Source organism: Atractosteus spatula, chromosome 22 (assembly GCF_055471065.1).
Source record: "Atractosteus spatula isolate fAtrSpa1 chromosome 22, fAtrSpa1.hap1, whole genome shotgun sequence".
Classification (NCBI taxonomy): domain Eukaryota; kingdom Metazoa; phylum Chordata; class Actinopteri; order Semionotiformes; family Lepisosteidae; genus Atractosteus; species Atractosteus spatula.
The window spans coordinates 4,538,791-4,560,979 of NC_142727.1; the positions used below are offsets into that span (position 1 = coordinate 4,538,791).

Genomic DNA, 22,189 nt, shown 5'->3' on the forward strand with positions numbered 1-22,189 from the left:
TTTCGTTGCAATCCAGTGACGCCCACGGCCTGCTGCTCTTCTGCGTCACCGGGGAGCTGGGTTTCACTGCTCGTTAATAATGCAAACCACCGGAGGAGAAGGCTGGCCCAGTTACTCCCCCCGGCAGTCGTGTTTCGGCACGAGAGACGATGAGACCCCCGGTCAGAGGTCTGAGCTGCCGCTGGTCCCTCCTGCTGCTGTGGGTACGCTCCTGTGCGCTGGAGGATGTCACCCCAAACGCCAGGAGCGAGGGCTGTGACAGCGGAGGGCCGTGTGCCGAAGAATTCACAGAGCAGCCTTCCTGTCAGCCAGGTAACACCCCGTCACCTTCTCTTCGGGTGGGGGGGTCGTGGATGGGGCTCCTGCACAGTGATTCTCCACTGCCCAAGTTATTTACTGTCTCCTAAAGGCACCCGGGCCGATTCAGAGCTCTCTCGTGCGCTGCGTTAAGTCATCCAAACTCGGTTTGCTTCTTCGCCCTCGGTTCCCCCTTTGTGCTTTCCCCCTCTCTGAAGATCCCAGCCTTCTTTCCCAAATCCGTCTGGCGGTAGTGCCTGGGTTTTCCAGGCAGAGTGTCAGCCTGTCTAAAGTCTGCGCTCTTTCCAGGTTTTTACTGTCCGGGGGGCAGCTCGGCCCCGGTCCCCTGTCCCAAGGGCACGTACGGGCGGACGGCAGGCGCCAGGACAGCGGAGAGCTGCGAGAGGTGCCCCCCCCACCACTTCAGCCCCCAGCCGGGGATGCCAGCCTGCCTGCCCTGCGGCGCCTGGGCACAGCAGCCACGGCAGGGCCAGGACACCTGCGTGTGCCCCGGGCAGGGGCAGACCTTCCAGGTACCCTCCGCGGGGCATTAACGTGTGTGTGCATGGAAGGAGGGGGCACGTGGGTGGGAGACAGTACCGCTAATGCAGTACGGAAAAGAATCTGTCAGCAGAGCCGGGTCTGATTCTTGTTGTTAGTTTTGTAAGCTCGGTGACCTGTCTTTGTTCGCAATCCGTGCTCTTCTGCTCTTGCGGGGTCCCCGTCTGACCTCGCACGGGATTAAGGGCACGTGCCTGGCGTCGGGGTCCGGCCGTCCTGAGCACGTGTCGGTCTGTGTGTCCGCGCCAGGCCAGCGACGGGCAGTGCCCATGCGCCCTGGGGTACCGTCCGGCAGGAGAGGGCTCGGGCCTGTGCGTGCCCCGGGTGTACGAGATCTGCAGGGAGGGCACGGCGCGCACGCAGGAGGGGGCCTGTCTGGACAGGGACCAGTGGGCGCGGCACTGTGCCCGGCAGGTGAGAGGCCGACACATCTGCACCACATCTGTCTGGGGGGGGGGCGCGAGGCGTCCCGTCCAGGGTGGGGGGTCAGTAATCTGCCGTCTTTGCAGGTGTGCCCCTCCCCTGCGGACTACCAGGGCTACGACAAGAGGCTGGGGCTGTGCCTGTGTCGAGCCCCCGACGTGAGCGCTGTGTGCGACCGGCCCTGCAGGAGGCGGCAGAGACAAGCCTTGCAGCTGGACTGCCGGGGGGCACTGAAGCTTCTCGTCGCCAGCAGTGGCACCCAGGTGGGTGCCCAGCCTCCAGACCTGCCTCGTTACACAGGCCTGACAGTGCCGGTGGGCTTCATTCAGATATCGGCCTCTGTGTCGGGTGTCTGTCTTTACGACATCATCTCCCTGTCACTGCACAGATCAACCCTCCAGACTCACTTAGACTTCCTTCCCTAGATTTCCTACGTTCCTAACCGTCAACGTTCGGAAACAGGCGGGACCAAATTCTGGGATAAACTAACAATCCCAGCAACAAGATGGGTGACACACTCAACTCTGTTGCACAAAGTCTGGTGAGCGCAAGGTTGGACAGGGATGGACAGAGGTGTCCCAGAGCCCAGGACGGGCTTGGGCTGAGGGCTCTCACCTGCAGAGCTGCTCAGGAGTGCCGAGAGGTGCCATCTTTCCTTCTGCGGTCAGTTCCAGGTGAAGGTGTCCGTGAGGGCGTTGGAAGGCGTCCTGGGCAGCTGGGATTCCTTGCTCGGCCTGCGGTGCGCCGGGCACCTCAACGACACCCGCCCCGTGTACCTGGTGGAGACGAACGGTAAGCCGTTGGACCGTCCGGGACCGGCTCTCCTTCCCTGCCGCCTTCCCAGTGTGCTCTGCCCTCATTTCCGCTGTGTGTTGTGCAGAAGCCGGGTTCCTGGGGGTGCTGAACCCGGACCCCAGTGACCTGCAGGGGCTCCTCTGGAGGAGCAGGCGTGAGTCCGGCAGCCCGGATGGAATGGGATCGGCGGATACACCAGGTACGTTCTTAATTTGTGTCACGATCGTCATTAAGGGCGCTCTGAGCCTTTCGTATTTCAGTTCATGACGTGCACCTGTCCCCTGTTTAGTCTGTCATTATTGAAGCCTGATGCTCCCGCTATTCCTGGCTCAGCGCTGGGAGATGCACACCAGGAAGCCCGCCTACCAGCGGGTCCAGGAGAGACCCTGACGGCACAGACTTCCTCATGGCATCCTGACCATCAGAGACTGGGGCTCGGAGCGTCTGGCCTCGTTATCCTGTTTTTAAACTCCCTGTTCCTGTTCCGGATTTGAACCTCTCTGATGGTTCTCCCGGTTCCTGCGCCCCGGATTTCCCCCCTTAGACTGTCTGGATCTGTTTGCCCTTGCCACCCCCCCGATCACCATCGTCACAAACCCCCCCCCCCCACCGTGTGTCAACCAGTCGTGACCCTGCTGTACCCTCCCCTGATGTCCTTCTCCACTTAACTTCCGGATTGTACCGTCTGCATAGGGTCCTGCACTACGCTTCCAAGTTGCTATCAAAATTGTGTTGGCCACACGGTGGCCCGTGAGAAAAAAACCCTTGTCTTAAAGGAGCTCCAAATTCACGCCACAATAACGATCGCTCAACTCTGTGGAGAGAAGGCACAAAGCAATTTTCCACTGGAAAAAATGGCTCGGTGTCTTGCAGTCTTTTTCCAGGTGGTTTGGTAGGAAGAAATGCAGTCGTTCTTGGTCTCACGACAAACACATGACAAATTCCCCCAGTGTTTAGTGTATCAGTTATTAATAATATTTAGTCTTAGTAATTTGCACTGTGTATGCTGTCTACGATGTCTGTATCAGTGTCCTGTCCTGTACAGTACTTGCACCGTGGACCAGGAGGAACGATATTTCGTTCCACTGTATACTTGTATGGCTGGAATGACAAGTAACCTTGAACTTGACCTTGAAACGCGGTTCTTTTTAGGAAACATCACCTTCCACAACGGCACAGCCGGTAAGGAGGAGTCCCGCTGGCCAGGAGAGCCGGCAGCTGGGAAACAGAGCAGGAACCTCAGCTTCGCTGGGATCCTGAACCCCAGCGTGTGTCTCAGCCTGGGGGACGTGCTGCTGTTCGCGCTGCAGAAGGAGCACTTCCCCCAGTACGACATGTGAGTAAACGCCCCGCCGCGGTTTCCCGGGAGCCGTGTGGGCGCGCGGCGCTGCTGAGGGTGAGACCGTCCTGCCTGGCGAAGCAGTTGAGTATCGGGCTTGATGACACCGACAGCTTCATCGCTCGGTCAGGCCCTGCACGTCCCGTGTAGGACCTCCTGGATCTTGACACTTCCCGTTGGCGTGTGTCGTGCCCGAGTGCTCTCCCCTCCCTCTCCCCCCTCTAGAGACAACCTGTACAACACCAATGCCGACTTCGACTGGGGGGCGTTCCGGGCGCTGGCCGAAGACATGACCCTGTCCCCGGCTCCTCCCGGGCTCTTCTCCCTCGTGCTTCCCGAGCCGGGGGTCTACGTGCTGAGGCTCAGCAGCAACCAGCACAAGAGGATGGTGCGTGTCGGCGGCCGGGGACCTCCCGAAACGTCACACATCAGACTGAGCGCAGAGGTGTGGCGCTCCAGGCAGGCAAACTGGGTGCAAACGGACTCATTTGTCTGCAGGAGAACAAACCACGGCTGTGTACGATACAGGCCTCTCAGGGCGGCTAGTGGAGTGCAGTGCAATGTGTCAGCTCTGTAGCTACTTTGCTAGTGCAAATTAGCCAGCAGCCATGTCACCCTGCAGCCCCCCTGGAGACTCAGCAGGTGTGAGCCTGGCCAGTACCTGGATGGGAGACTCCTGGGAAAGCTGAGGCTGCTGCTGGGAGAGGTGTTAGTGGGGCCAGTAGGGGGCGCTCACCCTGCAGTCAGTGTGGGTCCTAATGCCCCAGTATAGGGACGGGGACACTGTACTGTAAAAAGGCTCCGTCCTTCGGATGAGACGTAAAACCGAGGTCCTGACTCTCTGTGGTCATAACAAATCCCAGGGCATTTCTCAAAAAGAGTTGGGGTGTTACCCCGGTGTCCTGGCCAAATTTCCCCCTGGCCTTTACCAGTCATGGCCTCCTAATAATCCCCATCTCTGAACTGGCTTCATCACTCTGCTCTCCTCCCCACTGAGAGCTGGTGTGTGGGGAGAGGACTGGAGCATCATCCAGGTGGGGCTGCGCACTGGTGGGGGTGGAGGGGATCCCCATGACCTGTAAAGAGCTTTGAGTGGAGAGTCCAGAAAAGAGCATTAAGTGTAAGCAATTATTATTATTAATATTATTCCTAGCGTGCATATGTCCATGATCTCTGTGTTTATACAGTATATAAACATGAGGTCAGTCTACTAGGTGTCCAAAAGGTACTGTAACTGGCCCATCATGATGCCCCCCTCCCTCAGTGGCTGTTGCATGTCTCTGCAGTACGTCAAGGTGATGCCCATCGGGGGGCAGTGCTACGAGGCCGGGCCCTTCTTCCCCACCATCCCCCGGCACATGGTCCGCATGGGCATGGCCCGGAGCCGCCCGCTCCTGCTGCGTCCTGATTGGCTGGCGGTGGCGGGCCTGCTGGCGGGGGCGGTGCTCCTTCTCGGCGTCTGCGTCGCCCTGCTGGTGAGGGCTCCCCAGCGGCTCCTGCTGTGATTCCCGGGGGCGCTGCTGTCTGCGGGGTGGGGGGTTCACACGAGGGGTGCCGGAGAGCCATGACGCCTCATTACCGATGAAACCACCTGGGAGCCGAACCACCTGGTGAATGGAGGGAAGGAAAAATCATATTTTTCCGGCTCCTCAAAACACGTTTAAAGACCATCGGCGCGGTTCATTTGTTGACTCCTCCCTGCTTCCGCAGATTCTGTTCCGGGAGTACGGCTGGCCGGAGAAGACGCCCACCAGCCCCCGGTACCGCCGGCTGCAGCTCAAGTACAGCCTGGACGACTGCTCCTCCAAGGGCTCCACCTCCATGGCGGCGGTGCAGAAGCTCCACCGCAGCCTGCAGGCCGGGGTGTCGGGGCCCGGGGCCGGCGGCGCCGCTCAGGCAGGTCAGAGAGGCGGCAGGCGGACGCTGATCCTGTTTCTGTGTGTGTCACTCTTGCTACAGTACCTGACAATGCAGTTAGCTTGAGGTTATGTCCTGTGTTTTGTTCCCTCTTGGTAGTCCTCACACAGAGATGTCAGTTCATTATGTAGCAGAAATGGGAAAAAGTCGCCTCTTGCCGATTAAGCCCCACTGTCTCCACAGTGCCCACCCTGACAACAGATGAGTTCTGGGACTATGAGCGGCAGATAGACCTGGAAGCCTTCGATACTGATGTGTTCTATGACATTCTGATGAAACACACTGTCTCTGTGACCACCAGGCTTGGCCAGCTGAAGGATGAGGTAAGCAAAACCTCAACACCTTGGCATAGCGTAGAAATCAGCCCACTGCTGAGACCGGTTCAGGAAACAGCACATCTCACATTACTCTTGTAGATATCAGTCTACTGCCTATGACCACTTCAGGAAACATTGCATCATCTGGCAATGGTAGAAATCAGCTCACTGCTGAGACCAGTTCAGGAAACAGTGTGCATCTCACTTTACTCTTGTAGATATCAGTCTATTGCCTAAAACTAGTTCAGTAAACAGTACTGGTAGAATTCAGCACACTGCTGAGATGTTGAGGCCAATACAGGAAACACTGTGAATCTCACTTTACTCTCGTAGATATCAGTTTATTGCCTAAAACCAGTTAATGAAACATTGAATCACTCAGTACTAGTAGAAATCAGCTCACTGCTGAGACCAGTTCAGGAAACAGTGCGTCACACAGTACTCTTATAGATATCAGTGCATTGCCTTAGTCCAGCTCAGGAAACATTGGATCTCATTTGGCCCTGGCAGAAGTCAATGCACTGCTGAGACCAGTTCAGGAGACAGAACATTTTGCATTTTACCTTAGATTTTCATATTGACATATTGTTATTATAAGGATTATTTTATCTTCAAGTATTATTAAGTTTAAGATTGCAAAAGCACAAAAAAACAATATTATATTAAAATCATATAATATCAAAATGTAATACCTGATTGTAGTGAATATGAGATCGGATGCCTGTTGTCCATCCAGGTGATCCAGACACAGGGCTGGGGGTGTGAGAGGTATTTTTGTCTCCCCCAGGTAAAGGAGCTGTATGGGAAGGTGGTGGGCCGGGTGGAGATCCTGGGCGCCCTGTGGGTGTCCAGGCTGACCGCAGCGGGCCGAGGCGCCGGGGTCAAGGACGCAGCGATGGGGCTGTACCAGCGGAAGCGCCAGGAAGTGGAGGGCGAGAGGGCTCGCCGCCGTGGCCTGGCCGCCCAGGCGGTCCACCTGCTGGACAGGCAGCTGCGGACGCTAAGGCAGGAGCTGGGGGCCCGACAGGAGCAGCAGGGGGCCTTCAGGGGCCAGCTAGGGGAGGCCCTGCGCCTGTTGGAGCAGCTCTGCGGGAGAGTGTCCAGTCAGCCCGGCCAGATCCAGGACCAGCAGCTCCAGCAGTACGGACTGTCTTACTGCCTGGCTCCGGGCTTCCAGAACTGAATTCACTACTGTGTCTGCTCTGTTCCTATGTGCTCTTACACAGGCATGGTAGTGTGTCTTCTTGTCTCTGTGTCTATGTGTCCGTTTAAGTCCACTTTAACATACCCGTCTCTCTGATTATGCTGCAGCATGGCCCAGAGGGTGACATCGCTGGTGGCCCAGATGGCCGAGGGAGTGGCCCAGGAGTGCCAGCGCAGGGGGGCCTGGGCTGTGCTGGGCAAGGGCACCGGCGCTCTCCTGTGGGCAGCAGGCAGAGGGGAAGCCCTCAGGAGAGAGGAGCTCATTGGTGAGCTGATTGATCTTGGGTGTCTTTCAGTGTTGCATGGCGAAGCGTGACAGTCGGACAGCACAGACGCTGTCCACTAATTAAGGACAGTACGGCATGCGGTACATTGATGTACATGACACCGACACAGAACAGGACATCATCCCGCCAGCAACCATGCAGCTAACAACCGACTATCCACTGAAGCTCAGCAGTGTGAGCCTGGCCAGTACCTGGATGGGAGACTCCTGGGAAAAACTAAGGCTGCTGCTGGAAGAGGTGTTAGTGGGGCCAGTAGGGGGCGCTCACCCTGCGGTCTGTGTGGGTCCTAATGCTCCAGTATAGTGACAGGGACACTACACTGTAAAAAAGTGCCATCCTTCAGATGAGATGTAAAACCGAGGTCCTGACTCTCTGTGGTCATTAAAAACCCCAGGGTGTTTCTCGAAAAGAATCGGGGTGTTACCCTGGTGTCCTGGCCAAATTTCCCCCTGGCCCTTACCAATCATGGCCTCCTAATAATCCCCATCTCTGAACTGGCTTCATCACTCTGTCTCCTGTAAAGACCTGTAAAGAGCTTTGAGTGGAGAGCCCAGAAACGTGCTACAGTATATAAGTGTTATTATTATTATCATGGATGAATGTGCCTGGTTATCAGAGGCAAAGCTTTGAAATTACCTTTTCAAAGGGCTTCACCTGCCTCTCAGAGCAGTATTAGACCCCCAGCTGCCTGCCAGGGGGCCGGAGGACGTGACGGCCGCAGTGCCACATGTCATCGTCTCCGTCTCGCTCCGCAGCTCCTGACGGGACCGTGCGGGCGTCTGACGCTGTCCGCCTGGACCCCTGCACGGGCTTGATCGTGCCCAGTCCCGGGGCTCAGATGCTGCTGGCCAGCGGGCACCGCATGCCAGTGCCCCCGGATTTCTTTGTGCACCCCCAGACCGGGCGGGTGCTGCCCGTGGCCGGGAACGTGGGCTACTGTCCGGTGAGGTCAAGGCTCGTCTTCATGGTGGACTCCTGTTCAGGTAATTCGGCACAGGCAGCCAGCGACTGACTGGGCTGGACCGGTCTCTGGCCCTGGGAGCTCGCTAGAGGCCCGGGTTCTATCAGAGCTCTGATCCAACCGTCCAGACAGCTCATTCGCTCTCCCTGGGCTCTTCTGTCTCCAGGCGAGGCTGACAAGTGGGAAACCCCCCTGCTCCCCTTCGTCCCCTATCCTGTATCCCGCCGCACGGGGCTCCCCGTAAAGTGTCGACTGCAGGGGCTCCAGCCTGGCCAGGAAATGGCTTTCGGGGGACCCATGTGTGACCCCGACACGGGCCTCCTGGTGCCAATCCTGGCCGTTACTATCCACCCCGAGAGCGGGCTGGTGTACCCTCTGGGGGGTACCCACACCTGCCCCCTTACCCTCCTGCCTCAGCCCATACAGATTGGAGGCGCCATGCTGGACCGCCAGACAGGAAGCCTGCTGCTCATCGTGGGCGTCAGCCTGGACCCCAAGTCTGGTAAGCTGTGACGACGACAGTGGCGCCGCCTGCGTCCTGACGTGAGGCCATTTCTGCCTCTTCGGGCTGCATTCCCCACCCAGCGCGTGCGCAAGCGACCGGATGACTTTGCAGTTTGGTCAAATGTCAATTTAACAGGTTCTGAATCTAATCCGTGTGTACTATTGATCCATTATTGACCCCCGGGGGCCTCCTCAGTAGATTTTTAAGGAATCAGGAAGCGTTTTCCTGCTGCTCAGCACTGCTGATAACCCTGTAAGGGCCCGCCTGATTCTGTTAACGGCACGATGGCCAAAAAGTGATGTAAAACTGGACCCTACTGTATGTGGTAGGAGGTTTAATATCAAGCACGGGGGTTTGAGAGAGAGCTGGGTGTACTTAGCCAAATTGTAGAATTCGGAACGGTAGTCAAAGGGGAGCACAGGTCAGGAAGGCAGAGATTCAGGAGAGCAGCAATCAAGTAGACGCGAGGACGTTAACTAGGGGCTCCACTGGGATACCCAATACTGAGCACCGTGGTAAAGATATAAGTATTCCGAGAACCAGGAATTGTGGTGGTGATCGAGGGGTGTGATTGGTTCATTCGTTTCTATGCAGGATTCTGATTACGGGGGGCCGTGACAGGTTCTCATTGCAGGCTGTTCTCTGTGACAGGGGGGGTGATCCCGGTGGGGGGGCTGCCGAGCCCTGCCGGCGGCCCCCTGCTCCTGGGCGACTCCTTCGCCGAGCCCCTGAGCGGGCGGCCGGGGCAGGTGTGGGGGGCCAGCCTGCGGGGGGGCAAGCCGGTAGCCCACAGCGGGGGTCACCAGGCCCTGCTGGACTCCCACGCCCTGGCCTGCGGCCTGCGGGTCACGGAGCTGCTGAAGGAGGCCGGGGAGGCCCCGGGCGAGCGAGGCCTGGTCGTGTCGGCGGTGGGGGAGCTGGAGCGAGCCTGGGGCCGCAGCGACCACTGCCTGCTGCAGCTGCTCTGCGGCCTGGAAGGACAGCTGGCTCGAGCCAGGGACTTCGGCGCTGACGGCGGCAGCCAAGGTGAGCCTCAGGGCCCACCGGAAATCGCTCGTTCCTTGCGCCTGTAGAAACCAAGAGATTCGAGCCCGAAGTGTCCGGTCGTCAAGCCAAGCTGTATTGTATGCATACAAGGAGCAACACATTTGAGGCTTGTTGTTGTATTGCTCAGAGGGGATATGGCTCTACACAGCTTATATATACTTTCCTCTACACCCTCCCCCTCCTGTCTTTGAGGTAGCTTGCTCAAGAAACTCCAGAACTCAGAAAGCACTTAAAACATTCTTTCCCTATCAGGAGTTTAGTGTAAACATTCCCCATCATGGAGTTTAGCACAGAAGATGGGAGTTCAGTACACAGGAAGGGAGAAGCATTTGTGGTACAGCAAGCGTGAAGGTTAGAGTTTAGCATGTGGATTCAGCAGTGGAGTTCACAGCTCCTACCACTATTTGGGTACAGAGTAACATACAGATTCTGCTAGCAGACTCCATCACGCCCAACCATTAAATGATACAAAACGGTCCCGGTTCTGGTGCTGAGCCTAGCGGGTCTGACTTGCTAGACCACCTCATGGGTGGGCTCAGGTAGCCCTGGGAGTGGATGTCTCGCACCCTGGCTCTGCACAGAAAGCTATTCTCCGTCTCCTTCCTTTGTGCCTTTATATCCCCTGTCAGTTTGGGAGAAGCACTCTGCTCTTACAGAAACGCTCCTCTCACACATGCCTGGCGTGAGCACTTCCTGTCAGGATCGGGGCTCTTGGACGAAACACGCAGCAGGAACGCTGGGAGGAGCAGGAGGTCGAGGAGTAAATAAGCTCAGAAGCCCTCACAGGGGGATCTTTCTTGTCTCATAGGTGTGATGAAGTTCCCTGGCACAGAGCTGACCCTGCCTGCTCTGGCTGGACTGGAGTACCCTGACCCAGGAGGCTCAGGATTGCTGATACCGGTCCTGGGGGCGCAGTGGGACTGGGACAGGGGGGTTCTGATCCCCCTGGCTGGAACCATGGAGGACGCGGATGGCAAAGGTAGCCTGGGATGAGTGGGACCGTCGCGGTCCAGCGCGCGGGGGCTCGTGCCCACTGCCAGTCCACCCCGCCGGTTCGTCCCGCCACACCTGGGGCGCGAACCCGGGTCTCCAGGCACCAGGGAGCCAGCCGGGTGAGCTAAAGGAGACCTCCCCCAGCCCAGCCGGCTGAGGTCCCTGCTACGCGCAGGGAGGGCGATGACGTCACCGTGCCCGAACTAGCTCCGCTACATTAAGAGTAAAATAAGATTAAAATAGCCTTGCAGACTGAGTGCTGGTGGATCCAATCAGTCCAATAATAGACTCCATTATTACAGGCCGCAATGAGAGTTGATACAGACTTGCAGCCTAACCCTAAACACACTTAGATCGGTGCTCTCTCTCCCCGGTAGCTCAGCAGTGAATTTGCCAAGGATCCGGTGCCCAGCGGTGAGCATACACCCTTTTTTCCAGGGCTGGTTCCGATCCGGATTGGGGCCCGTACGGTGGACCCCACAACTGGAAGGGTGGGGCCGGTGGTGGGAGCGCGGTTTGACCCTGTGAGGAGCACGGTGGTCCCCATCACTCAGGCCTACAGCCAGCTGTTGAGAGGACACCCAGATCCAGAGCTGGTATGTTCAGCCCCAGAGGCACGGGGACATCCTCTCCTGTGCGCCCAAGTCTGTAGGGTGTCGAAGATTTCATATCAAGGGGAAGACTTTCATGAAACACAAAAGGGAATGAAAACCCAGCTCCAGCTGGAGGTCAGGAGGCCAGTGAGGCCTCAGTGGCCTCAGCCTCAGGAGGCCTCAGCCTCAGGAGGTCAGCGGCAGTGTGGGATAGGGGTTAGATTCGCCCTGATTCCTCAAACTCCCAGCCTTGTCAAGGGGCACTTGTCCCGGGTGAGCTCTCAGTCCAGCTGCTCACCCGCGGCCCGTGTTGTCGCGCAGGTCCACGCGCTGCAGAGGGAGGCCCGCCTCAGGAGGGAGTTCTGGAGGGCCCGGCGGCAGGAGGAGGAGGAGCTGCTGAGGGGGGTGGCCTCGGCCCTGCGGCGCTGTTGCGGCGCGGCGGCGCGGGGGCGCGTGGAGAAGGTCAGACCCCGCTCCAGCACCCGGGGTGCAAACTGGGGGTGCAAACTCCCGAGGAGTCTGAGGGGGAAACGCGTAGCCTCGCTCCTCAGCCTCGAGATGTCCATTTCTGTGTCACGAAGCAAAGTTTGGGCCAGTTTCGCCTTCCCTTTCAATTCCTATGGTCTATGGACACTGGCGCCATGTTGGCAGCATTGTCAAGCCACCTATAGGAGTCAGTAGAAGTCTGCTCCTCTTCTCTGCTTTAGTCTACCGGCACGCCCCCGACACTCTAGTGCAAGACACCAGAGAAGGAGTCCGGCTCTCTCTCCCTAGTTCCACTGACTAGACCCCACCTCTGTCCCCGCGGGGTTGAACGGGGCTGTTTGCGTCTCTGTCGCCCTGCAGGCTCAGTGGCGGGACAGTGCCGGAGCCCTGCAGGGGGCAGCTCAGGAGCTCCAGGAGGCTGCCCTCGCTGAGGCCCACCGGAGGGCGCTGGAGAAGTCCGAGCTGTCCGGTGTGCTGCCGTCTGACGTCCTGCTGATCCTGACGGAAGGTGAGAGGCAAGGAGAGCTGATAGGAGAGCATGGATCTGAGTGGCAGGAAGCTGTGATCTGGGGTTCTGAGTGACAGGAAGCTGGGATCTGGGCTTCTGAGGTACAGGAAGCTGTGTTCTGGGGTTCTGAGTGACAGGAAGCTGTGTTCTGGGGTTCTGAGGTACAGGAAGCTGGGATCTGGGGTTCTGAGGTACAGGAAGCTGTGTTCTGGGGTTCTGAGTGACAGGAAGCTGTGATCTGGGGTTCTGAGTGACAGGAAGCTGTGTTCTGGGGTTCTGAGGTACAGGAAGCTGTGTTCTGGGGTTCTGAGTTACAGGCAGCTGTGATCTGGGCTTCTGAGGTACAGGAAGCTGGGATCTGGGGTTCTGAGGTACAGGAAGCTGTGTTCTGGGGTTCTGAGTGACAGGAAGCTGGGATCTGGGCTTCTGAGGTACAGGAAGCTGGGATCTGGGGTTCTGAGGTACAGGAAGCTGTGTTCTGGGGTTTTGAGTGACAGGAAGCTGTGTTCTGGGGTTCTGAGGTACAGGAAGCTGTGTTCTGGGGTTCTGAGTTACAGGCAGCTGTGATCTGGGCTTCTGAGGTACAGGAAGCTGGGATCTGGGGTTCTGAGGTACAGGAAGCTGTGTTCTGGGGTTCTGAGTGACAGGAAGCTGGGATCTGGGGTTCTGAGGTACAGGAAGCTGTGTTCTGGGGTTCTGAGTGACAGGGAGCTGTGATCTGGGGTTCTGAGTGACAGGCAGCTGTGATCTGGGGTTCTGAGGTACAGGAAGCTGTGATCGGGGGTTCTGAGTGACAGGAAGCTGGGATCTGGGGTTCTGAGGTACAGGAAGCTGTGTTCTGGGGTTCTGAGTGACAGGAAGCTGGGATCTGGGCTTCTGAGGTACAGGAAGCTGGGATCTGGGGTTCTGAGGTACAGGAAGCTGTGTTCTGGGGTTCTGAGTGACAGGAAGCTGGGATCTGGGGTTCTGAGTGACAGGAAGCTGGGATCTGGGCTTCTGAGGTACAGGAAGCTGGGATCTGGGGTTCTGAGGTACAGGAAGCTGTGTTCTGGGGTTCTGAGTGACAGGAAGCTGGGATCTGGGGTTCTGAGTGACAGGAAGCTGTGTTCTGGGGTTCTGAGGTACAGGAAGCTGTGTTCTGGGGTTCTGAGTGACAGGCAGCTGTGATCTGGGGTTCTGAGTGACAGGAAGCTGGGATCTGGGGTTCTGAGGTACAGGAAGCTGTGTTCTGGGGTTCTGAGTGACAGGAAGCTGGGATCTGGGCTTCTGAGGTACAGGAAGCTGGGATCTGGGCTTCTGAGGTACAGGAAGCTGTGTTCTGGGGTTCTGAGTGACAGGAAGCTGGGATCTGGGGTTCTGAGTGACAGGAAGCTGTGTTCTGGGGTTCTGAGGTACAGGAAGCTGTGTTCTGGGGTTCTGAGTGACAGGAAGCTGTGATCTGGGGTTCTGAGGTACAGGAAGCTGGGATCTGGGGTTCTGAGTGACAGGGAGCTGTGATCTGTGGTTCTGAGTGACAGGAAGCTGGGATCTGGGGTTCTGAGGTACAGGAAGCTGTGTTCTGGGGTTCTGAGTGACAGGGAGCTGTGATCTGGGGTTCTGAGGTACAGGAAGCTGTGATCTGGGGTTCTGAGTGACAGGGAGCTGTGATCTGGGGTTCTGAGTGACAGGAAGCTGGGATCTGGGGTTCTGAGGTACAGGAAGCTGTGTTCTGGGGTTCTGAGTGACAGGAAGCTGGGATCTGGGCTTCTGAGGTACAGGAAGCTGGGATCTGGGCTTCTGAGGTACAGGAAGCTGTGTTCTGGGGTTCTGAGTGACAGGAAGCTGGGATCTGGGGTTCTGAGTGACAGGAAGCTGTGTTCTGGGGTTCTGAGGTACAGGAAGCTGTGTTCTGGGGTTTTGAGTGACAGGCAGCTGTGATCTGGGGTTCTGAGGTACAGGAAGCTGGGATCTGGGGTTCTGAGTGACAGGGAGCTGTGATCTGTGGTTCTGAGTGACAGGAAGCTGGGATCTGGGGTTCTGAGGTACAGGAAGCTGTGTTCTGGGGTTCTGAGTGACAGGGAGCTGTGATCTGGGGTTCTGAGGTACAGGAAGCTGTGATCTGGGGTTCTGAGTGACAGGGAGCTGTGATCTGGGGTTCTGAGTGACAGGAAGCTGTGTTCTGGACCTTTCAAGCAAAATACTAGCTTTACATTCACATCATACGTGATGTACAACACCATCACAAAGACACCGGTTTGTTCTGAAGAGTATGTCATGAAAATGTGCCTCTTTCAGTCTGCCTGTGTCCCTGTGTGCAGGCGACGAGGGCGAGTGGGAGCAGGAGCAAAGGGTACAGGCGGTGCTGGGGTCCCTGCTGGACAGAGTGAGCGTCACTGTGGACAGACTGCGGCAGGAGCAGGACAGAATGACAGCGGGGAAGGAGCTGCCTCGCCAACTGGAGCACAGCAGGGTGAGAGCTGGAACTTATGGCGTCCTGGACAACGCCTGGCCTTGAGGGAGTAGTGACTGTTGGCGTTGAGGGAGTAGTCTGCCTCTGTGTGTCAGGCCTGTGAGCTGGGTGTGAGGGAGCAGTGACTGTCTGCCTCTGTGTGTCAGGCACAGGCACTGAGCGTGATGGAGTAGTGACTGTCTGCCTCTGTGTCTCAGGCCTGGGCGCTGGGTGTGAGGGAGCAGTGACTGTCTGCCTCTGTGTCTCAGGCCTGTGAGCTGGGTGTGGGGGAGCAGTGACTGTCTGCCTCTGTGTCTCAGGCCTGTGGGCTGGGTGTGAGGGAGCAGCGACTGTCTGCCTCTGTGTCTCAGGCCTGGGTGCTGGGCGTGAGGGAGCAGTGACTGTCTGCCTCTGTGTCTCAGGCCTGGGCGCTGGGCGTGAGGGAGCAGTGACTGTCTGCTTCTGTGTCTCAGGCCTGGGTGCTGGGTGTAAGGGAACAGTGACTGTCTGCCTCTGTGTGTCAGGCCTGGGCGCTGGGTGTGAGGGAGCAGTGACTGTCTACCTCTGTGTGTCAAGCGTGGGCACTGAGCGTGATGGAGTAGTGACTGTCTGCCTCTGTGTCTCAGGTCTGGGTGCTGGGCGTAATGGAGCAGTGACTGTCTGCCTCTGTGTGTCAGGCCTGGGCGCTGGGCGTGAGGGAGCAGTGACTGTCTGCCTCTGTGTGTCAGGCCTGGGCGCTGGGCGTGAGGGAGCAGTGACTGTCTGCCTCTGTGTGTCAGGCCTGTGAGCTGGGCGTGAGGGAGCAGTGACTGTCTGCCTCTGTGTCTCAGGCCTGTGAGCTGGGCGTGAGGGAGCAGTGACTGTCTGCCTCAGTGTCTCAGGCCTGGGCGCTGGGCGTGAGGGAGCAGTGACTGTCTGCCTCTGTGTGTCAGGCCTGGGCGCTGGGCGTGAGGGAGCAGTGACTGTCTGCCTCTGTGTGTCAGGCCTGGGCGCTGGGCGTGAGGGAGCAGTGACTGTCTGCCTCTGTATCTCAGGTCTGGGTGCTGGGCGTAATGGAGCAGTGACTGTCTGCCTCTGTGTCTCAGGTCTGGGTGCTGGGCGTAATGGAGCAGTGACTGTCTGCCTCTGTGTGGCAGGCCTGGGCGCTGGGCGTGAGGGAGCAGTGACTGTCTGCCTCTGTGTGTCAGGCCTGGGCGCTGGGCGTGAGGGAGCAGTGACTGTCTGCCTCTGTGTGTCAGGCCTGGGCGCTGGGCGTGAGGGAGCAGTGACTGTCTGCCTCTGTGTGTCAGGCCTGGGCGCTGGGCGTGAGGGAGCAGTGGGAACGGTTGCTCGCAAGACAGGCCAGTCTGGAGGCGGCTGTTGGCAAAGTGCACTGTCACCGGGAGTACTGCCAGCTCAGGGCAGCCACCGCAGAGGTGAGAGACAGGACCAACAAACAACTGCATTTCAGTTTAACACTGAAGAAAATAAGTGTGTGTGTAAACTTACTTCTTGTGGTCCTGTGACACGGGCCCTTTACTGTCCGGTCAGAGCTCTATGATCCTGGGACAACACGCTCACGGGCTGCCTATGCGGCGATGGCTCCTGTTTCCCACCAGGCTGTGCTGTCCGGCTCGTTCTGGTACGCAGATTACGATGTCACTCGGAGGAGAGGCTGCAGGAGTCCGCGGAGAGCCGTCGAAATGAGCCAGCGCCGAATCAGGCCGCTGCTGGAGCGGCTCCTCCACCTGCTTGAGGAGAACAAGCGCCTGCGTCTGTCCCCGGGCTCTCCCTCCAGGGCCGGCTCAGGTACTGGTCCTGCTGTTTCTGAACTAATAATGGCCATTCCTTGCACTTATAGAGCTCTTTTCTGGACACTCCACTCAGAGCTCTTTACAGGTCATGGGGAATCCCACTGTCACCACCAATGTGCAGCCCCACCTGGACAAATCACTCATTTGTCTTCGGTTTCTCCATATTCAAGCTCCAAGAGGAAAGTGGCGTTTTAATCTGAAAGGCGTCTGAATGACAAGTTTGTAAGAGGAGAACGGCTGAGCTCGCTCCTACCCTGCACGTAGAGCACGTAACCACAGCACAGCGCCCGAGTCCACAGCTGGAGGGGAGAGAACCTCCCTCCTGGCGTTCACGTGAAGGTGACTCACCGGCCAGAAAAAAAAACAAAGGGGCTATAGATACTTAGTAATTCATAATAATAACTCCTCACACTTCTATAGCTCTTTTCTGGACACTCTGCTCAAGGCTCTTTACAGGTCATGGGGATCCCCTCCACCCCCAGCAGTGTGCAGCCCCACCTGGATGATGCTCCAGTCCTCTCCCCACACACCAGCTCTCAGTGGGGAGGAGAGCAGAGCGATGAGGCCAGTTCAGAGATGGGGATTATAAGGAGGCCATGACTGGGAAAGGCCAGGGGGGAATTTAGCCAGGATGCTGGGGTAACACCCGAGAAATGCCCTGGGATTTTTCATGACCACAAAGAATCAGGACTTTTTACGTCTCATCTGAAGGACGGAGTCTTTTTACAGTGTAGTGTCCCTGTCACTATACTGGGGCATTAGGACCCACACAGACTGCAGGGTGAGCGCCCCCTACTGGCCCCACTAACACCTCTTCCAGCAGCAGCCTCAGCTTTCCCAGGAGTCTCCCATCCAGGTACTGGCCAGGCTCACACCTGCTGAGCTCCAGTGGGGGCTGCCAGCTGGGAGCTGCAGGGTGATATGGCCTCTGACTGCACATGAACTGCAGCACTGGAGAAAATAAACTGGTATCCTTGCTTGCCGGACCCCAGGCTACGCGTCTTGGTCCTGTGTTTTCAGGTCTGCCAGCGAGGTGGCCGGCTGTTTTGGAGACGATAAGTGTGGAAACGGGTTCGAGAGCTTGGTCAGTGACTGTCCCTGGACACAGCAGAAAGAAACTGAGAAGTGCCGTGTCAGATTTGACCCAGACCGACCTCGACAAGATCAGACGATAGGTGTCAGCGAGGGTAGCTCAACTGAGAAAAGGTTTAGGCCAAAAATCTGAGTTTGTGCTTCTAAATTGGTCTCTAATTGGCTACTACACACCGCAGACAGTGTGATGACAGTCCTGTATAGCAAGCACAGGAGGTATTTAGGAAAAGATTCTTTTAAGCCTGTAGATTTTGCAATGTAGCAGCTGGGCAGAGTCTCAGGAGATTCCTCGTTCTTCCAGCTTGCCGTCACATCCCTGCTTCTGCTCCTGCAGGGGGCTCGGCCGTGGTGTGGAAAGACGGGGTGAGAGCTGGCCTGTGGGACTCTGAGGCCATCTGTGACGAACCCTCTGCCCCTTGGCCTGGGGGTACCCCCTCCACGCTGCCCGAGGCGCCCCAAGAACCCGGAGAGACTACAGCGTCAGGGAGGCCCCACAGTCAGTGTCTAATCTGGGGGCGTTTTACTCCACGTGTTGTGCTGCACCTCGGGAGTCTCGGGAACGGGACCCTGGGGGACCCCCAGTCAACACAGCCCTTTCCCCTTTCCCCTCCGCAGGTGTACCTGTCCCGGCGGACCCGGAGAAGTCCCGGCCCGTCTGCTCGTCCCCTCTGGCAGGTGAGGAAACCCGCCGGAGGCCGGACAGGTTGCGCGGTCCTGTCCGCCGGAGGCTCATCCCCTGCTCTGTCCGCAGGGCCGGAGTGGGAGGGGCTGCTGGGACGCTCCCCGCTGTGCCGGCTGCTCCGCCGGCTGGACGGCCAGTTGAGGGCCAGGGCCCGGGCGGCCGGCCTGCTGGAGAGCGACCCGGGGGCCTGGACAGGTGAGCGCCGTCTCGCGTCCAGCGCTTCGGGCCGAGATACTCTTCCTCCTGCAGGACTGCCGGCCCATTCACTGTCACCCCTGTGCAGCACCGTCAACAAGAAGCTTTGCAGTCGGACTGGGAAAAACTGACGTTGCTGTTCCTCCCTCACCCCCAGGGGAGAGCTGTCCTTTTATTCCTCTTTCTCATCAACCAGGACAGGCCTCTCCCTGAAGCCCCCCCCCCCCATCAAAAGCCAGAACAGGCGTGGCTCACAGCTTTCTGAAAGTAAATTTGTTTTTCTATTGAACAGTTCCAAAATTTTGGCACTTGAACAAAACATCCTGGCCAAATTTCCCCCTGGCCTTTACCAGTCATGGCCTCCTAATAACCCCCATCTCTGAACTGGCTTCATCACTCTGCTCTCCTCCCCACTGAGAGCTGGTGTGTGGGGAGAGGACTGGAGCATCATCCAGGTGGGGCTGCACACTGGTGGGGGTGGAGGGGTCTTGGATCCCCAAGACCCGTAAAGAGCTCTGAGTGGAGAGTCCAGAAAAGCGCTAAAGAAGTGTAATGAAATTCTGTGTGTGTGTTCGCCCTCATCAGGCGACGGAGGCCGGCCGTTCCTGGACCTCGTGGACGCGCAGTGGCGCTGTGAGGGGGAGCTGGTGCCGCTCGGCCCAGACGGGCTCAGCCCTCGGGAGTTCCTCGTGTATCAGCACGGCCTGTACCTGCTGGGCCTGCTGCGCGCGCACATACAGGTCAGTCTCTCGGTTTCTCTCCGGGGGTCAGGAAACACGAAACACTGGAGCCTACACTCTGCATGCAGGTGAGATGGGTTCTTAACGTGTGGGAACTGAAATACACCCAGAACGTATGTAATGTATAGCCAGGGTGAGTTGCAGCTGTTTTACCCTGCAGCCCCCCTGGAGCTCAGCAGGTGTGAGCCTGGCCAGTACCTGGATGGGAGACTCCTGGGAAAGCTGAGGCTGCTGCTGGAAGAGGTGTTAGTGGGGCCAGCAGGGGGCGCTCACCCTGCAGTCCATGTGGGTCCTAATGCCCCAGTATAGTGACGGGGACACTACACTGTAAACGGGCGCCGTCCTTCGGATGAGACGTAAAACCGAGGTCCTGATTCTCTGTGGTCATGAAAAACCCCAGGGCGTTTCTCAAAAAGAGAAGGGGTGTAACCCCTGCGTCCTGGCCAAATTTCCCATTAGCCCTTACCAATCATGGTCAATATTATTATTATAGGAGATGTCATCGGTCCTCTGCTAACATGCAGTGGGCTTTCCAATATGGAATATAGGGACACTTGTTTTCCTAGTGACGATTTGTCTCCTCACAGGTTCCGGAGATCACCGTGCAGCTGGCCGCCAGCCTGCCCACAAACGACTACACCTACAATGCCTTCCGGCACTCCTTCTTCTACCAGGTACATCTCATCATGGCCGTCGACCACAGGGTCCCTGTCTGGGGGGGGGGGGTCATGGCAGTGTCTCTGGGTCCCTGTGTTCCTGTGTCTGGGGGGTTAGGTCCTTGTGTCTGTGGATCCCACTCTGTGGGGTCACAGCAGTGTCTGTGTGGTCACAGCAGTGTCTCTGGGTCCCTGTGTTCCTGTGTCTGGGGGGTTAGGTCCTTGTCTCTGTGGATCCCACTCTGTGGGGTCACAGCAGTGTCTGTGTGGTCACAGCAGTGTCTGTGGATTCCTGTGGGGTCATGGCAGTGTCTGTGATTTTGGGGCTGCAGCGGTGTCTGTGGATTCCTGTGGTGTCACAGCAGTGTTTGGGGGGTCACAGCAGTGTCTGTGTGGTCACACCGGTGATTTGGGGGTTGCAGCAGTGTCTGTGGGGTCACAGCAGTGTCTGTGGATTCCTGTGGGGTCATGGCAGTGTTTGGGGGGTCACAGCAGCGTCTGTAGATCCCCGTGCTGTCTGTGGGGTCACGGCAGTGATTTGGGGGCTGCAGCAGTATCTGTGGATCCCTGTGGTGTCTGTGGGGTCATGGCAGAGTTTTAGGGGTCACAGAGGTGTCGGTGGGGTCATGGCAGTGTCTGTGGGGTCACACTGGTGATTTTGGGGCTGCAGCAGTGTCTGTGGATCCCTGTGGTGTCTGTGGGGTCATGGCAGAGTTTTAGGGGTCACAGAGGTGTCGGTGGGGTCATGGCAGTGTCTGTGGGGTCACACTGGTGATTTGGGGGGCTGCAGCAGTGTCTGTGGGGTCACGGCCACATCTTCTTGTCCTGCAGGAGGCTGAGAAGACCCTGTTCGTGCGGAGGCAGCGTCTGCAGGGGGTGGGCGGCTTCTCCCTGCTGCTCCTGCACTGCCTGGCTCACATCGCCAGCGGGCAGCTGAGCCCCGACTCCAGCCCCGTCTTCCTCCGGGTCTTCTTCCAGGTAAGGCCCTCTGGCACCCCACCCAGGCACATCCGGGACACACACCGCGCCCCAAATCAGCCCGCTGCTCAAGGAACACGATGAGGACTGCTTTAAAATCGCAGGCTTGAGTATGCATTTCCTGGCTCCTCCTAGCTCTCCCCAGTCTCTGTGTCTTTCTGAGATCTGTCCAGGCCACGACTGATGTGTATAACCCTGCTACACACTGCATTTGGAGAATGACTGTATAGCTTTATGATGATGTCAACGGTGGGAGCCATGTCTGTCTGTCTCCCCAGACCCTGCAGGTGTGTCTCGGTGAGCTGTTCCTCCTCAGGCTGGTGGCGCCCCAGGGTGAGAGTGGGGACACCCCTTCCCCTCTGCGGGACATCCTGCTCAAGGATGAGCCGTGCAGCCCGGACTCTCGCGCTGCCCTCTCCGCTCTCCTGCAGGACAGGGTGCAGGGGCACCTCTCCTCACCACAGGCGAGTCGCTTCCTTCCTGCTTCTTCACGCTGAGCCAGTCTAAATCAATGGTGGGTTATGATGTGAGCAGACAGCCAGGAATTCTACAGCCTTATCAGCTGGGAAACGGACTCCAAACCCACCACTCAGTGGCAGGTTTCTTTTTGTACAATAAGCCTCAGAGGACAAAAGGGCACCCATCTATCACCAATCCATCACCCATCACCCATCTATAACCAATCCATCATTCATCACCCATCATCCATTATCTGTCCATCACCCATCACCCATCACCTGTCCATCATCCATCCACCCACCCATCTGTCATTCATCCTTCCATCCGTTATCAGAAAACTGCTTATCCCCAGCGAGTCAGAACCTGTCCCACAGTACAGGCAGCACAAAGCCAGACTGAGTCCCAGACGGAACGGCAGTCCACCACAGGGCAGGACGCCATCACTCGGGTGCAGGAAATATTTCGGTCGCCACCTCTGGTGCTTCGTGGAGATGACAGGCAACTGAGAGCCCTGAGAGTCTGCTGACCTGAACTGCTCCTTTACCTCCGGGCCTCTCCTCTCTGCTGCAGCGCCTGACAGACCGCCTGCGGGGGTACAGGGAGACGCGCCTCTACCGCGGAGTGGAGGGCCTGCTGAGAGAGAGGACGGCCGAGACGAGGAGGGAGTACCGCCGACGCGGGACCGGAGGAGGGTGAGAACCTGACGATGGCACCGGCCCAGCGAGGCGCCCAGGGACTGGCGGTGACCCCGACCCTGTCCCCCTGTGTCCCGCGGCCACGATGGTCGTGACGGCGCAGTCTTGAGAACAGGGCAGCAACTCAAGTCGAAGACCCTTAAGCTTCATTTTCTCACGTCCTTATGTCCATCACCATGTCCTGGTTTTAATAATAATTATTATTATTATTACTTACACTTATAGAGCTCTTTTCTGGA

The 22,189-nt window shown here is 57.8% G+C and overlaps 1 protein-coding gene across 1 annotated transcript; it reads left to right on the top strand.

The window, feature by feature from the left end:
* Nucleotides 1–149: 149 nt before the first annotated feature.
* On the top strand, nt 150–21,951 carry LOC148816675 (uncharacterized). Its single transcript, XM_088940142.1, has 40 exons — nt 150–312; nt 607–830; nt 1,108–1,272; nt 1,368–1,595; nt 1,950–2,073; nt 2,162–2,275; nt 3,229–3,412; nt 3,641–3,803; nt 4,702–4,890; nt 5,126–5,286; nt 5,499–5,655; nt 6,437–6,789; nt 6,961–7,118; nt 7,895–8,122; nt 8,267–8,602; nt 9,257–9,631; nt 10,461–10,631; nt 11,084–11,241; nt 11,560–11,700; nt 12,085–12,232; nt 14,530–14,681; nt 14,777–14,791; nt 14,879–14,893; nt 14,981–15,046; nt 15,134–15,148; nt 15,287–15,301; nt 15,389–15,403; nt 15,491–15,494; nt 15,593–15,658; nt 15,746–15,879; nt 15,950–16,075; nt 16,259–16,448; nt 17,880–18,041; nt 18,161–18,220; nt 18,297–18,422; nt 19,008–19,162; nt 19,750–19,836; nt 20,650–20,796; nt 21,075–21,260; nt 21,826–21,951. The coding sequence occupies exons 1-40, from the start codon at nt 150–152 to the stop codon at nt 21,949–21,951; spliced, it is 5,802 nt and encodes a 1,933-aa protein (XP_088796268.1).
* Nucleotides 21,952–22,189: the final 238 nt, after the last annotated feature.

Bases quoted from the DNA above. Each gene is read 5' to 3' on its own strand.
- LOC148816675 (XM_088940142.1), top strand. From the start codon at position 150: ATGAGACCCCCGGTCAGAGGTCTGAGCTGCCGCTGGTCCCTCCTGCTG. The intron at 19,163-19,749 runs GTCAGTCTCTCG...GTCTCCTCACAG, and splicing joins TGCTGCGCGCGCACATACAG to GTTCCGGAGATCACCGTGCA. The intron at 21,261-21,825 runs GCGAGTCGCTTC...TCTCTGCTGCAG, and splicing joins GGCACCTCTCCTCACCACAG to CGCCTGACAGACCGCCTGCG.